Consider the following 16,681-nt stretch of genomic DNA (forward strand, 5'->3'; position numbering starts at 1 on the left):
CAGCCTGTTGGATGACTGGGATTAGTGGGCGGAGCCCAGGGAAGCAACCGAAGGCCCCGCCTGCTCAGGTGTGGGAATGGCCACTCCACCTGGCTATCCACCTAGCAAAAACTGACCCAGCCGGGGCAGGGGCGAAGGTCACAGGGTCAACCCAAAGGATACTCTGCAACTGACAGCTCTGCAGACTGACACCCATCCCATCGCTCGCTCTAGGGAGCCAGTCCCGGCTGCAGGCTTTCCTGGGAGGGGCCCTGGCACAGAGGAGTTAACTCCCGGAGCCTGGCAGGCAGAGCACTCCTTCAGCAGGGAGGTGCCCTGGGAATTGCTGCTCCCAGCCTTCAGCAGCTTCCCACATGCTGTGCAGGGTTTGCTCCATTTTCTAGAGCAGGCGGGGCGCCTCCCCAATGCAAAGCTGGGTTCCCACAGACCTTAGCCGAGCCTCCGAAGCACCGGCGCGGTCCTGCCTCTCTCCCCTTGCCGTCGGCGCCAGGACGCAACTGTTATTTGCAGACGTTATTAAGGGCTTCCCGACAACCAGGCCTCCGATGACTGGGAGATGGAGATTTAAGTGTCTGCGATTCCCACTCCATTTGCACCTCCCTCTCCCCTTCTCCATCCCCCTCTCTTCATCGGTGTCTCTTGACTCCCTTTCCCCCTCTCCCCACATATCTTTGTCTCTCCTTCTCCCCCTGGGACCATGCACTTGGCTCCGAGAGACCCACAGCCTCCCATCCCAGGCCAGGGATCCAGCCCCTGGGATCTGATGCTTGGGGCTGGGCCCTCTGGGTCAGGGTGATATTAATCAGCTGGAGGGGGTTTCAGAGGAAAGGAAACAAGCAACCCAGGTGACCCAAGAGGGTGAGGTACACAGCTGCCATCTGCCCTGGTCTCTTACCCCTGTGGTGGTCTCTCTGCAGACAGACTCTCTGCATCTCTCCTTTCTCCCATGATCCTCTCCCCTTGCGGAAGGCCTGGGGTGACCCCAGGCACTGGGGACCCAGAGCTGGATAAGCACATTAGAGGAAGTTGCGGTTTATGCCTGGTGCCATTTCCAGGGTGGCCGTATCGCACTGGGGATTGTCCGGCACCATGGTTCTCTGCCAGGGGAAGGAGTGGGAGGCTGAGACCCATGGGGCCTGGGGAAACTTCAGTTCCTTCTTCGGATTCCAGGCCAATGTTCCTTCCCGCTGAGTGAGCCCAGCCCTAGGGAACGCCACATGGGGCTTGCCAGATGCTAATCTCAATGCACGTATTGCAGTGTGCTTAACCCACTGAGCACCACAGCTGCAGCAGCACCCAGCCAGGGGTGTGGTGGTTTGAATCCTGACATGCTGCCCCCATTGCATCTCATGCAAATCCCCAGGGAACTCTGAGACCATTACTATCAAATCCAGGGTCACTTAGTACCTCTAACAGCCACAGCGATGGGAAGTGGTAAAAGCAGGAACATAGGTTTGCCAGAATGGCTTGCTCCACAGATCCAGCTGGCCCTTTCTCTGACAGTGCCCAGCACCAGCTGCTTCAGTGGAAGTTGCAAGAGCCCCTGCGCTGATGGGACAACCTGCCCCCCGGGGAAGATTCTTCCTGACCCCTATTAGTTAGAGGTTGGCTCATGCCCTGAAGCATGAGATTTTATATCTCCTATTGTTGTGCTTGTGAATTGTGGCTTGGTAGGCCACAATCTGTGGCTCTGGGTAGATAGTAACTTGGAATTGGTTGGTTCCCTGTCAGTGTCTGGATCACTGATCTATGGTGAAGGGGACCTTTCCCTGCTTTGTTCTTTCTCTTTGTGGCTTGCCTGGTGCTCACCTGGGAGGCAAGGGACCAGAGCGCCTTAAGCGAGGCCCTGAGAGCCAACAGTGACGTTCTGATCTAAAGCCAACGAGAATCTTCCATTGACTACAGACCCCTGTGACATTTATTGATCTTGTCCACACAGCACTGGCTAGACTCCCAAAGTCCCGTCCTAGCAAGCATAACACCTGGGACTGGCGCCTCTCCTCTGGTTGATCCAAAGTCCTGCTCAGGGATCTGGATGGAGGCTTTAGCAGGGGAGACATGTGCAGGCAGGACCTGCTAGAAACACAAAGGGAAGGAGACTGAGGGGAAACATTTCCAACAGGACTCAACTTCCTTGTGGGGAAAACAAAATGGTGGAGTTGGAGGTGGGACTGGGCTGCTGGATCCGAACTCTTTTCTCCAGCCTGGCCCACCTCCTGGTAGAGTTTGTCTAGGAGGCCAAAGGCCCATTATCCCCGCTCGCGCCAGCAGTCAGCATGCTGCTAAGACACTCTGGGCAGCATGAGGGACATGTCAGACTCACGCGCCTTCTCGAGGGACTCCGCGTCCCACCACCAGCTGGGAGGTCAGAGCTCAGGGAGCAATAGGATTTCAGAGACCCTGAGAAAAATCTCCTGGTGCTAACATCTGGCAGGGAGCAGATGGCCTGGATGCATGTGAGAGATGCAGCTTCATGATTGGGTGGGGATACTACATGGCTTGGTGAGCCACAGCAGAGCTGTGAGGGGCCTGAGCAGAGCAGAGCTAGCCCCTGTATCTAACTTCGCAGCTGTTGGCTCCTAGCTGGTGTATAGACATATCCTCAAGGTATGTCTACACTCTCTTTCTTTCTTTCTTTCTTTCTTTCTTTCTTTCTTTCTTTCTTTCTTGTAGCGCTGGTAAAAAAAATTCAGCAGAAGAGTTTTGCATCAGAAAAATGCAGTTTCATTGCATGTGTGAATTTCAACGAAAGTTTTGATGGCAAAGCGTCGACGCAAATCCTTTTGACTTTCTCACTTCGTTTAGATAATGTCAGAAAAGTTCCTTTTGACTTTATTGTTTTGAATAATGTTATTGTCTTTTCTACCATATTAAAATATGAATTTTACTATCATAGCATATATAGCACATATTTACTATGATCTTACATTTATAATGTTTTATACGAAATTATAACGTTTCAATAGTATGGAAACAAAATGATTCAGTGGTTCCAAATCCTGTTCTTTCCCAAATTTCTGTTCCATGAGAAATTTTGAGCTTTTGTTCCAAATCGGAACTGAAACAAATTTCAAAATGTCCAAATTCCCCGTGGGACGTGAATCCTGTTTTTGCTCGGCTCTGCTTCCATGTTATTGATCATTTTAAAGGCTTGCCATCTTTGAATGTACGTCTGTAATGGCTCCAGGGCTGTCAATTCCCATCAGAGACCCGGGGCCTGCTTTGCAGAAGGCCTGAGTGCTAACCCCCGGTAGTGGGGCAGTTACCCCGCTCCTAGGGGAAAAGGTAGGCTGACTGGGGAGGCGGCCACAGCTGTGGCCGGCCCTGATATAAGGGCTGAGGGAGGAGCTGGGTCAGTCTCACTCCAAGGCTGGAATGAGAAGGGCCTGGCTGCCTGGGAGCACAGGGTACCTGGAGCGGAGCAGGGCTGGGGAAGGGCAAGAGGAGCTGAGGCCTTGCTGAAGGCTGAAGGTGGTACTGGGGCTGCAGAGGGGCATTGGGGATAGGCAGAGGCAGCTGGTCCAAACCCCTTCCCAATTATGAGTGGCCATGACAGACTGCAGTCTGCCCCAGGTAGTGGGGGCTAGACGATGACTGGCAGTAGCCACTGAGACAAGGTGGGTATAGCGGGTTGGGGGTTCCCCTAGGAGGGGAGACCCAGAGTGTGGGGGGTACTGCGGGGGGCAGAACCCCAAGGGAAAGGGGCACCGGGATCCAGGAGGGACACGGGGGCCTGAGGCAGACAAAACAGCGGCCACTAGGGGGCTCTGCAAGGCTGAGGAGCTAGTTCCTGGACGACCAGCAGTGGTGAGTCAGAGATCTGCTACACGCCCCCTTAAGCGGAGTTGTTGGCGCTCAGCACTCCTGAAAATCAGTCCCATGGTTGATCAGGGACCAGTGATACTCTGGGAGAGTTGTGAGGGTGCAGCACCTCTGGGAAATCAGGTGCTTGACTTTAGGTGAATCAGGTGCCTGACTTTAGCCCTTCACTTTTGCCAAGTTTGGCCTACATTTTTAAGCTGCCCCCAGTGCTCCATGACCAAATATGAGAGCCTTGGTCTCCAGCTCCTAGCTTGCTGGCTTCCACAGCACAAATGGCAGGATATGGCCCCTTTGGGGCAGCCCTGGGGCAAAACTGGGTGACTGGGCAACAAAATGGCAGATAAAATTCAATATTGATAAATGCAAAGTGATGCGCATTGGAAAACACAATCCCAACTATACATCTAAAATGATGGGGTCTAAATTAGCTGTTACCACTCAAGAAAGATCTTGGAGTCACTGTGGATAGTTCTCTGAAAACATCCACTCCATGTGCAGCGGCAGTCAAAAAAGCGACCAGAATGTTGGGAATCATTAAGAAAGGGATGGATACTAGGACAGAAAATATCATATTGCCTCTATGTAAATCCATGTGTAGCGAGGCGGTCTGATTCCCCGCTACCCCAGGGAGTCACGAGCCCCTCCGGCCGCCAAAGTGGGCGGAGCCAGTGGAGTCTGCGCCTGCCCCCCAGAGGTCAAGGCTCAGGACAGAAAGCACAAAAGCCCAACCCCAGAGCTCACTAGAGACCCAGTCGCCTGTGGACAAGCTCCCAGTGGGGAGACCTCGGCAATTGGCAGCCCTGGCCCCGGAGAAGCTGTTAAGCCTACCTGCGCCAGTTACCCAGAGGAGCTGCCAAGCCTACTGCTCTCTGGGTACCCGGAGGAGCCCATGGAGCTGGATCCCTTGGAGGACACCACCCGGACGCAGGTACCTCTAGAGGGGGAGGTAGGAAGTAGCCCGGGGGCAATCGACCCTAGTCTGGCTGCAGCACTGCCAGAGCCAATGTCAGTGTGTTGCGGCCAGGATCCCCACTGACACAGCAGCGGGTCTTCTGCCGCTACTAGGGCCCCGGGCTGGGACAGGGTGGAGTGGGTCGGCCTGCGTCCCCCCTGCCACCCAACTCATGGGTGTCAGTCTCCCCCTCTGCCAGGCCCTTCGGAGCCAGGGCCCGGGCTTGTTGCTTACCGGTTTGCTCCGCCCCGTCCGAGGACCGGAGCATGGGACTCGCAACTGCCTGCCAACCCGGCGTGGGTCACTGTTTGTTTTGCCTCTACCGCTGCCGTGGCATGAGAGCCCGCGGCCAGACTAGTTCCCTGACGTAACCGGATGGATGTAGCGAGGCGGTGTGGTTCCCCGCCACCCCGGGGAGGGACGAGCTCCGGCCAAACCCTTCTACACCATGGTACGCCCACATCTTGAATACTGTGTGCAGATGTGGTCGCCCCATCTCAAAAAAGATATATTGGACTTGGAAAAGGTTCAAAAAAGGGCAACAAAAATGATTTGGGGTATGGAAGGGCTGCTGTATGAGAAGAGATTAATAAGACTGGCACTTTTCAGCTTGGAAAAGAGACAATTCAGGGGAGATATGATAGACGGCTATAAAATCATGACCGGTGTGGAGAAAGTAAATAAGGACGTGTTATTTACTCCTTTTCATAACATAAGAACTAGGGGTCACCAAATGAAATTAATAGGCAGCAGGTTTAAAACAAACAAAAGGAAGTATTTCTTCACACAATGCACAGTCAACCTGTGAAACTCCCTGCCAGAGGATGTTGTGAAGGCCAAGAAACACAGGGTTCAAAAAGGAACTAGATAAGTGCATGGAGGGTAGGTCCATCAATGGCTATTAGCCAGGATGGGCAGGGATGGTGTCACTGGCCTCTGTTTGCCAGAAGCTGTGAATGGGCGACAGGAGATGGGTCACTTGATGATTCCCTGTTCAGTTCATGCCCTCTGGGGCACCTGACATTGGCCACTGTTAGAAGACAGGATACTGGGCTAGATGGACCTTTGGTCTGACCCAGTACGGCTGTTCTTATGGAGACTGACCTCACCCCCATCGAGGGTCCTTTCAGGACAGACTTTTCTCAGCAGTGCAGGGAACTCATGCCTTGCTGCTGTCTGAAATGGCTTCACTCGATAACAGATGGACTTTGCTCTCCAGGGTTGTCAATACAGCACCTTTTGCCAGCATTAAAGTTGATCAGACATAGTATTTCAGAGTGTCCCTAACTCAGCATCAGCATTTCCTGGCACTGATTTAAGGAGACTCTGAAGTACCTGATGATAGTCTCACATGGATGACACAGCTGGTACATCCAACCATTGACTCTACTGATTTACACCTCTGAGGATCTGGCCCATTTAACTCCAGTGGTACTACACCCATTTACACCAGCTAGACACAGAGGTGAAAGTAAGCCGGTATAGTCCGGTACGGCGTACCAGTAACAGCCGACTGTACTGGCAGGGCCACTGATGAGAGTGGCCAAAAGGGGCAGCTTCCCTGGGGTCCCGGCAACTTAAAAGGGCCCAGGGCTCCCGGCAGCAGCTGGAGCCCTTGGCCCTTTAAATCACTGCCAGAGCCTCAGCCACCACCGCCGCTACTGCTACCATGGGGCTCCGGCGGTGATTTAAAAGGGCCAGGGCTCCTGGCTGCCACTACCACGCCAGCAGTTGGAGCCCTGGGGCCTTTAAATCGCCGTGGAGCCCTGAGGTAGCAGTAGTGGCAGCCTGGAGCCCCTGGCCCTTTAAATCGGCGCAGGCCAGGCAGCGCCAAAGGACTGGCTGGGGGAGTCTGGCCCTAGCCCCGCCCCTTCCGGTTGAACGCCTTCCCCCCACATCTTGCTCAGGACCCCAGCCACCATGTGTACTGGTAAGTCCCTTAAGTTACTTTCACCCCTGGCTAGATACCATCTCTCTGTTTGCCTCTGATACAGGAAGGAAGAGTTTCATAGTTCTGGTAAGTTTTGAGATCTGTTTAAAAATAAAGACAGAGGAAATTGGCAAATTGCTCCACCCTGATAACTATGAGGTGAGAAGTAACTACACTACAGTTCTCTCCTGGCATGGTTCACAGAAGCAGACATTGCAAAGAGGTCTCTGGGGACATAACTTCCCCCAGAAAGTCCCGGGGGTCTCCTACAGTTCCCCCACAGTTCTACCTACCCCCATGTGATGGGGAGTCTGATAGATATGGCAACATTCTGCCAGATACTTGGGAGACTTTACTGAATTAAACTGAAGTATCTTTGGGGGGCCATTGTGTTAAATTCAGGGTTTATGTATTATGGATCGGGATTGTATGTCACCTCTCTGGGGGATGGGGGAGGTGTTACAGAAGGGAGACCTGGGGGTTCAAAGGACTATATTGAAAATGTGCCAGACAAGAATGGACTTTTGGGACAATAAATAGTAAGTGGCTTTCTTGAGGAATACCTAGGGAGAGGTTAATGCACATTCCCCACTTTTGGTTATGCAAAAACCTGCCTCCTGAAGCTCCACCCTGAGGAGATGGTGAATGTCTGCTGATCAGCTGTTGCCAGAGACTGGAGATCAAAGGCCTGAGCTGTACAGAGAAGCGGCTGATCTGCCCAGCCAGGGTTCTGGTTTGGAATCTGAGAGTTACAAACATGTAACCACGGAGAAAACCCAGTCGTGGGTTTTGAAAGACTGACACCTACCAGAGCCTGAGGATGGAATTGTGGAGTGACCTGAGCACTCTAGCAGGCATGTAGGTTCTTTGATTGTTTCAGTGAGTTTTCTCTGTCATGCTTTTACCTTAAGAGTAAAGGGGGTTGCTTAGAAAGAGCTGCATGGAAACTTCTGACTGCTGGTAATTACGCTGTTCATAGCCTTCATAAAGAAAGCAAAGCACAGGCACCGGCCTGTTCAGCCAGTCTAGCTTGCTGGGGATATCACAGTGTGAGGCTGGGAACTGGGCAGCCTTAAAAAGCCCCGAGCAGGGGGGAGAGAGACATGGGTTGCTGCTGAAGACAGGTGACTGCTGGGAGCCAGGAGGGCTTGGTGGACCATGAAGGTGGAATACAGGTGCAGTGTCCCTGAAACTGTGACTGACTGTACCAAATGTTTTCTGACCCCTGCTCGAGGCCCTGTTGCTTTGGTGCAACCCTTCCTAAGAAGGTGTCCTGCTGGAAGGCAAGAGCAGCCAGTTTGGACCTTCCAGGGATTGCCTAGAGAAGCCTCCCATGATCATCTGCAGGCAGGATCGGTGAGAGTTGGTCCTCCAGCGCCTAGAAGAGCCGGAAGCAGGTGGAAGCCAATCAACGCTCAGCAGGCCAGATAAAAAGGGCTGGCTGCATCTACTAGTTGCCAGTCCTGGGAGAAGCCAGGACTAGGAAGGAAGGCACTCCTGCCCTAATGCAAGGAACCTGGTTGGCCAGGCCCCTAATCTTGACAGTGTTTGCCTAGGATCTCTGCAAAGGAGTATTGCTTATATTATGCACTTTAGTGCCCATGTGGCCATTTGAGTTCAGTGTTAATTTGTTTTTCTGTAGGGTGCCTGGCACGGGGAGCCCTTGACAACCCATCATTCTAGTATCAGAGCATCTCATGGTCATTAAAGAATGTGTCCTCCAGGACAGCCTAATGAGTGAGCACAGTGCTATCATCTCCACTTGACAGATGGGGAACCGAGACCCAGATACGGTAAGTGACTGGCCCAAGGTCATATGCGGAGTCTGTGGCAGAGGTGGGAATTGAAGATAGGTCTGCTGAGTCACGACAGAGCCCTTAGGGGCTTAGCATGCTGGCCGTAGAGCTCTCCCAGCCCACTGGGCAGGTGACACTGGTGAAAAACTACTGCAATGTGCTTGGGGTTTCATTACTTTTGGCCAGTTTCCTCGCCGGTGTAAATGGGTGTCCTGTCAGCTGCACTCAATAAAGCTGTGACAGTTTGCACCAACAGATTATATCATAGAATCATAGAATTCAAGATCAGAAGGGACCATTATGATCATCTAGTCTGACCTCCTGCAAGATGCAGGGATCATCTAGTGGCCCTTCTTTGTACCTGTTCTAGTTTGAATTCATCCTCACATCATGCCTACTCATAGTCATCTTTGCGATCAACCAGGACTCCTAGGTCCTTCTCCTCCTCCAACTGGGTGTCATCGCAAAACTTTATAGCCCACCACTACTCTTGGTTCCCAGGTCAGCAATAAATAGATTGAATAAAGAGGGTAACCCCCTCCAACCGGACAGTTCCCCCCTCAATACTACTACCCTCTGCCCCTCCCCTAACCAGCTCCTTATCCACCTGGATTTTCACTTGATCTCCATCTTTTCCAATTTAACCAGTAATTCTTCATGTACTGAAGATATATGAGATCCAATCGCATTTCCCCCTAAAAAAAAAATCTGTCTCTCTCAAAGAAGGAGATCAAGTTGGTAAATCCATATCCTATCCCAGCCCATCCCCTCGCCTCATGAACCATTCTCTCTTTTTTTTTTTTTTTCCATGACTTTTATACAGAGATTAGACTAACAGGGCTATAATTTCCCCGGTCACTTTTTTCCCCTTCTCTATAGGGAACTACATTAGCTAATCTCAGTCAGTCGGTACACAATCCCGATTTTTAGGATTTATTATTCCACCGCTATGCTAAATGTCTACCCCTTCATTCCCATCGGTCCTCCCTTCTATCACTATTCCTTAGCCCTTCAGTAGCCTCATCAGAGACAGAGGCAAGTATTCGTTCAGATATTGTGCCATTCAAGATTATCCCTAATCTCACTCCATTTAAAAGTTTTAAGCGTCCACTTCTTCTTTCTTGGTTTTCTTCCTATTTATATGGCTATCCACTCTCGTCTTGCCTTTCACTTCCCTGCACCACCTCTGACCTCAAGATCAAAGGTTCTTTTGCTGATCCCTCCATTTTTCCCTCCCCACGCTTTCCTTGCTTTTTTAATGACCTCTCTAAGGCGCTGCTCATCCAGCTCGGGTCTAAAACTGCTACCACGCATCTCCCTTTAATCCAGTCCCCTTTTAACTCCCTACTACTAAGCTAAAATTTAGTAAAATTAAATCATTTAAAATCAAATCAGACACCCAGTCTCAGATATTGATTTTATCCTCCCATTTCCCATTTACGAATTAGCTCATGATCACTCGAGTCAAGTGGTTGTCAACAACAACAATGTCTCACCAACCTCCCAACTCAAACCAAAATCAAATCAAAAATCCCCCCCTCCCCGGTTCAGCAAACCCTTGATGAGGGGAATTCATTTATCATCGGTCTAGGAAAGCTGCTGCCTATTATTATTACTACATTTGTTTTTCAATCTATATCCGGGGAAGTTAAAAGTCCCCCATGATCAAGCAGTTCTATTAGTGTTTTACCTCTTAAAAACATTAAAGAGCTCCCTATCCATCTCTAAGCCTGGATGAGGCTCTGTAGTTTTCCACCCAATACCATTGCCCAAACAGACAGACTGTCCATGTCCATTTAGCTTAGTTATCTCACATTACATTTTCTCATTATTGATATACAGTGCTACCTCCCGCTTACCTTTTTTGCGGTCTTTTTTAAACAGCCACATACCCTTCCATACCTGTACTCCAGTCATGGCTAGGGACACACTACCACAGTATGACTTGTAGATAGAGAATCTCCCCCCCTCTCTCCTTACACTAAACTGCCCCCTCTGCTATATCTGTTTATCTTGTTGTCCTCACTCCCAATGTGAAAATTTAGTGTCTAGATGAGCCAGCAGCTCCTAAGTCTACTTCCTCTCCCTCCCCTACTTTGTAGCCCATCCTTGAACTTGAGAACAGTTGTCTGTCCCCAAAGCCTCCCAGTGCCATCCAAAGCCCTCCCCCCAACACACACACCTCAGCCAACTATTAACCATCACGATCCTCTCACCCCCTTTGGCGCCCTTCCTAGGGACAGGTAGAATCCCACTGAAGATCTGAAGGATGATCAAGGGCTCCTCTTCTTCCGCTCCCTCTCCTCAGGTTTTCATCCATCCCCCATTTTCCCCGGTAGTAGACAGCACACCTTCTGTTCTTTCTTCGGATCGGCCCTGGTCACCTGCGTCCAACCTTCGCATGGGGAATCCCCAATCATCCGTAGACCTGCCTCCGCTGGGGACAGCACGGTCCTCTAACCTATCCCCTTCCCATCCTCCACTTGCCAAACTACCCACTTCTTCTCCTCCCTCCTCCTTTATCTCTGGACTGCCTGCTTTCTTTTTTTTCTTTGGCCTCCCATCATTACCACTTACTGTACCTTCCCTTCCTCATTCTCCAAACCTTCAAACCTGTTCTTAGCCCAATTTCCCCCCCTCACTCTCTCTTTTCCTCCTTGCTCACTCTCACGGTCACATGCATCCGCCATCTTCCTCCTCCTGTGGTCCCCCTTCCTCGGCCTCAGCCCCTGCTCCCCCCCTCCTCCCCCCAACCCCCACGCTAACTCCCCTGGCAGCCCTGTTGGCTGCCTCCTGTGCCGCTGCTCGCAGCTGTGCCGCTGCCTGGGCTGGCGGGCTTTTATAGGCCCCCCTAGCCCGGCTCCTCCCCTGCGCTGGCCCTTCATTCCCTTCTAATGGGTTTGTTTCAATTGGGTGCCCAGTGGAGATTAGTAGCAGGCATTATTGCAGCATGTCATTGGAGATGCACCAAGGGTCCTGATTCTCTTCCCAAGTACACTGGTGTAAATTGGGAGTCACTGCACTGAAGTCGGCGGTGATAACCTGGTGGAAGTGATGCATGAACCATGCCTGAGGTTTCAGATGTGATATGACCCTAAAGTGTGGCTCTCTGTGGCTGGGTGGGTTTATACAAATAGCCACATAAGGGTCCGCGCTCCAGGTCTCACTGGATCCCATATCAGGGTTGTTCACTTTGCAAGGAAAAAAGCATTTGTTCTCATTGCTTTTCCTGGAAGCTCTCCCTGGGAGCTGAGAGTCAAGCTGGGCTCTTTCTGTCCCACACATCATCATCAATAACAGAGGTTCTGCATGCCAAATTACCTCCTTGCCTTCTCTGTGCAAACGTAGTCCCCACCTTATGCCTCCAATGACTTCTATGCACATACTCTTAGCGCTAAGTGGGCTACACAGGTGTCACTGAAGGTGACGGGTTTGTATTGATTTGCTGCGGCTTTGAACTTGTGCGCTATAGTCTGGGACAGCTGCTTTTGCGCAGACAATGGAAGGTGGAAGTGCTAGGCTATGAAAGTAACAGCTGTGCGTGGCATGCAGAAGTGGGATGCAGGGTGTATGGAATTTGCTCAGGATTCGGGTTCTTATTTTTCAGAGTGCCCCAGAAGGGCCTGGTGCACTCCACCTAAAGCAAAATGGAACCAAACTGCCGGCATGTAAAATTAAAAGGGCTGTAGAGGAATTTTTAAACAAAGGGCTGGGGGAAAGGCGACAGGTGCGGAGAAGCACACGGTTCCGACAGACATCCCTTAGGGGAGGTTCTATTAATGGGGATTCTCTATATCCTAGTAAAGAGGAGAGGATAGACGTTGATAAAGTACAGCTAGGAACGGAAGAGAAACAGTCAAATGAAAGAGAGTCCCATTCAGTTACATCACGTGAAGGCAGACAACTAAGTATTGACAAATATTATAAGTGCTTGTATGCAAATGCTAGAAGTCTAAATACTAAGAATGGTGAACTTGAGTGTGTGGTATTAACTGGGGATATTGATATAACAGGCATCACAGAAACTTGGTGAAAGATGATAATCAATGGGACACGGTGAGACCAGGATACAAAATATATAGGAATGACAGAGTAGGTCGTGTTGGTGGGAGAGTGGCAATTATATGTGAAAGAAAGCATAGACTCACATGTAGTAACACATTTAAATGAATCAAACTGTACCATAGAATCTCTATGGATAGAAATTCCAAGCTTGAATAGCAAGAGTAGCAGTAGGAATATACTACTGACCACCTGACCAGGATGATGACAGTGACTGTGGAATGCTCAGGGAGATTGGAGAGGCTCCAGAAACAAAACCCAGTGAAAATGGGGGATTTCAGGTATCCCCTTATTGACTGGGAACATGTCACCTCAGGACGGGATGCAGAGATACAATTTCTAGATACCATCAATTTAATGCCTGCTTCTTGGAGCAGCTAGTCCTGGAACACACCCGGAGGAGAGGCAATTCTTTATCTAGTCCTAAGTGGAGCATGGGATCTGGTCCAAGAGGTGCATATAGCTGAACTGCTCAGTAATAACCAGAGCCGTAACTAGGGAATTTTGCGCCTGAGGCAAGGGACAGGGGTGGCACGTCCAGCTCTTCGGCAGTGGGTTCCTCTTGGAGGGAAGGACCTGCCGCCAAATTGCCGCTGTTCTTCTGCGGCAATTCGGCGGCAGGTTCTTCCATCCGAGAGGGACTGAGGGACCCGCTGCCGAATTTCTGCTGAAGAGCCGGACGTGCCGCCCCTCTCCCTTGCTGACGACCAGCAGCAATTTGGCGGCGGGTCCCTCAGTCCTTCTCGGAGGGCAGGACTTGCTGCTGAATTGCCGCCTAATGAGAGACTTTCTGCGCCCCTCACCTTCCGTGCCCGAGGCAACTGCCTCACTCACCTTGCCCTCCTTACGGCACTGGTAATAATGATCAAAATGTAATTAAATTTAACATCCTTGTAGGGGAGAAAATACCAAGAAACCCATCACAGTAGCATTTAAGTTAAAAAAGGGGAACAACAGAAAAATGAGGAAGCTAGTTACATGGAAATTAAAAGGAACAGTCACAAGAGTGAAATGCCTGTAAGTTCATGGAAACTATTTAAAAACACCACAATAAAGGTGTGCCAGGATCCCCAGGATGCAGCCTGGGACTGTGGGATCACTGTGCCCTCTTAACTCCACAGCCTGGGCTGTCTCTCACAATGCTTTGCTAGTGACCATCAGCAAACCCCTCCAGGTGCTGTGATCACTCAGCACAGCCATATGTGGAGCCCCACACCCAGCTCGATTGCATGAATGCTCCCAGAGCCACTCATGAATCACCCAGAGAAAGGCACTAGCTGAATCGCCCCAGCTCCCAGCCTTGTACCTCAGGAATGTACCGTCTTGCCCTGCTCAAGTCAAGCAGTGCACGTTTATTAATTGGTTCACCACTTCATCATTGGAAAGTGGATATACACCAGCCTTTGCAAACCTGAGCAGATTTGCCAAACACTTCAGGCAAACTCACTGGTAACGATAAAAAGTAAAAGAAGTTTATTGACTATAAAAGATAGATTTTAAATGATTATAAGTGATAGCCAAAAAGTCAGGGTTAGTTACCAAAATAAAAGAAAATCTAAGCCCGCAGTCTAAACTCTCAACCCTATTAGAGTGGGCAAAATCTAGATTAAGCAGCTTTTCTCACCCCACTGGATCTTGCAGTTCATAGTACACAGGTTTCATCCTTGAAACTTGGGCCAGTCCCCTCAGTTGGAGTCTTCAGTCTTCTGAGTGACTTTGTTGCTTGCAGCGTAGGTGGGGTAGGAGAAAGGCCAAGCCTTGGGCCACTGTGTTCTGTTTGATATCATTAGTCCCATATGCTTGGAGAACACAAATCCAGGCATGTCTGGTGGGTGTTGCTGAGTCACAAGGTGACGCAATACCAGTGGCGTAGCCAGGTGGAGGGAACAGGGGAAGCAATAAAAAAAAAAAGGCGCCACCTGCTGCGGCGCTTTTACTTACCCAGTGGCGCTCCTGGTCTTCAGCGGCGGGACCTTCACTCACTCTGAGTGTCTTTGGCAGCACTGAAGGTCCCGCTGCCGAAATGCCACCGAAGACCAGGAGTGAGTGAAGGTCCCGCCACCGAAGACCCGGAGTGCCACTGGGTGAGTAAAAGCACCACAGTGGGTGGCGCCTTTTTTTTTATCATTCCCCCGGGTGATTAAAAAGGTGCCAAGAAATCGACAAGGCGCCACTTGTGCTCATTGGGGGAGCGTCTGCTCCCCCGCTCCCCTCCAGCTACGCTACTGCGCAATATCCCGGTGTGTCTCCTGTGAGTGAGTCATTGAATTGTAACTCCTCTGCTGGACAATGGCTGGTGATGTCTGTTCAGCACCCGCCTGGGCGTTGGTTACCTCCCTTGTCATTGTCTCTGGAGAGCTAGTATCTGGGCGTCTCCCAAACCCACAGTATGTTTTACTGACAACCATACAACACAATCTCATAACTTCATATGCACTAATGGTAAACGTATTTAGATAGGACAGTGACTTTCACCAGATCATAACCTGTCCCCTGGTACCTTACAAGGCGTGCTTTATATGTGAGATCACAATTATATATAAATTAGGAATATGGGGGTTACAGGGCGCTCCCCGAGGTATAGAATGTCACAAGAGGCTCAAACTAAATGTATACCCCAAAATAAAAAAATAGTAAGAGGATCAAAACTATGCCATGGTGGGTAAAGAGCAGAGTAAAAGTGGCTGTCTGTGGCAAAAAGACATCCTTTAAAACGGGAAGTCAGTCCTACCGAGGAAAACAGGGAGGAGCCTAAACTCTGGCAAGCCAAGTGTAGAAATATAATTAGGCAGGCCAAAAAAAAAAATTTTTAAAGAGCAACTAACAAATGACAGACAAACTAACAGCAAATTTTTAAAAAACACATCAAAAGCAGAATCCTGCCAACCAATCAGTGGGGCCACTGGGTGATCAAGGTGCTAAAGGAGCACTCAAGGAAGACAAGGCCATTGCGAAGAAGCTAAATGAATTCTTTGCATCGTTTTTTACTGTGAGGGAGATTCCCAAACCTGAGCCATTCTTGCTAGGTGACAGATTTATGGACCTGTCTCAGACTGAGATGTCAGTAGAGGAGGTTTTGGAACAAACTGATCAATTAAACAGTAGTACGTCACCAGGACTAGACAGTATCAGCAAGAGGTCTGAAGGAACTCAGATATGAAATTGCAGAACTACTAATGGTGGTATGTAACCTATCACTTAAATCAGCCTGTGAACCAGATGACTGGAGGGTAGCTAAAGCTTATTTTTTAAAAAGGCTCCAGAGGTGATTCTGACAATTACAGGCCAGTAAGCCTGACTTCAGTACCAAGGCAAATTGGTGTAAACTATCGTAAAGAACAGAATTATCAGACATATTGATGAACACGATATGCTTGGGAAGAGTCAGCACTGCTTTTGTAGAGGGAAATCATGCCTCACCAATCTATCAGAATTCTTTGAGCATGTCAACAAGCATGTGATCCAGTGGATATAGTGTACTTGGACTTTCAGTAGGTCTTTGACAAGGTCTCTTACCAAAGGCTCTTAAGCAAAGTAAGCAGTCATGGAATAAGGGGAAAGGTCCTTTCATGGATCAGTAACTGGTTAAAAGATAGGAAACCAAGGGTAGAAATAGATGGTCAGTTTTCACAGTTCAGAGAGATAAATAGCAGGGTCCCCCAGGAATCTGTACTGGGACCAGTGCTGTTCAACATATTCATCAATGATCTGGGTAAGGGGTAAACAGTGGTAAAACAGGGTAAACAGTGAGGTGACAGAGTTTGCAGACGATACAAAACTACTTAAGATAGTTAAGTCCAAAGCAGCCTGCGCAGAGTTACAAAGGGATCTCATGAAACTGCGTGACTGGGCAACATAATGGCAGATGAAATTCAGTGTTGATAAATGCAAAGTACTGCACCTTGGAAAACATAATCGCAATTATACATATAAAATGATGGGGTCTAATTAGCTGTTACCACTCAAGAAAGAGATCTTGGAGTCATTGTGGGTAGCTCTCTGAAAACATCCAGTTGATGTGCAGCAGCAGTCAAAAAAGCGAACAGAATGTTAGGAACCATTAGGAAAAGAATACATAATAAGACAGAAAATATCATAATGCCTCTATATAAATCCATG

At 49.7% G+C, this 16,681-nt stretch overlaps 1 protein-coding gene across 1 annotated transcript in view; it reads left to right on the top strand.

Annotated features, from left to right (window-relative positions):
• The window catches only part of ADRA2B (adrenoceptor alpha 2B), a 40,656-nt gene that overhangs the window by 8,599 nt on the left and 15,376 nt on the right, over positions 1–16,681 (top strand). Inside the window, exon 2 of the mRNA XM_039528042.1 lies at positions 8,347–8,497. Within this exon, the coding sequence (XP_039383976.1) occupies positions 8,347–8,371 (25 nt within the window). The 3' untranslated portion in view covers positions 8,372–8,497. The remainder of the gene's footprint in view (positions 1–8,346; positions 8,498–16,681) is intronic.

Source organism: Mauremys reevesii, linkage group 2 (assembly GCF_016161935.1).
Source record: "Mauremys reevesii isolate NIE-2019 linkage group 2, ASM1616193v1, whole genome shotgun sequence".
Classification (NCBI taxonomy): Eukaryota; Metazoa; Chordata; order Testudines; family Geoemydidae; genus Mauremys; species Mauremys reevesii.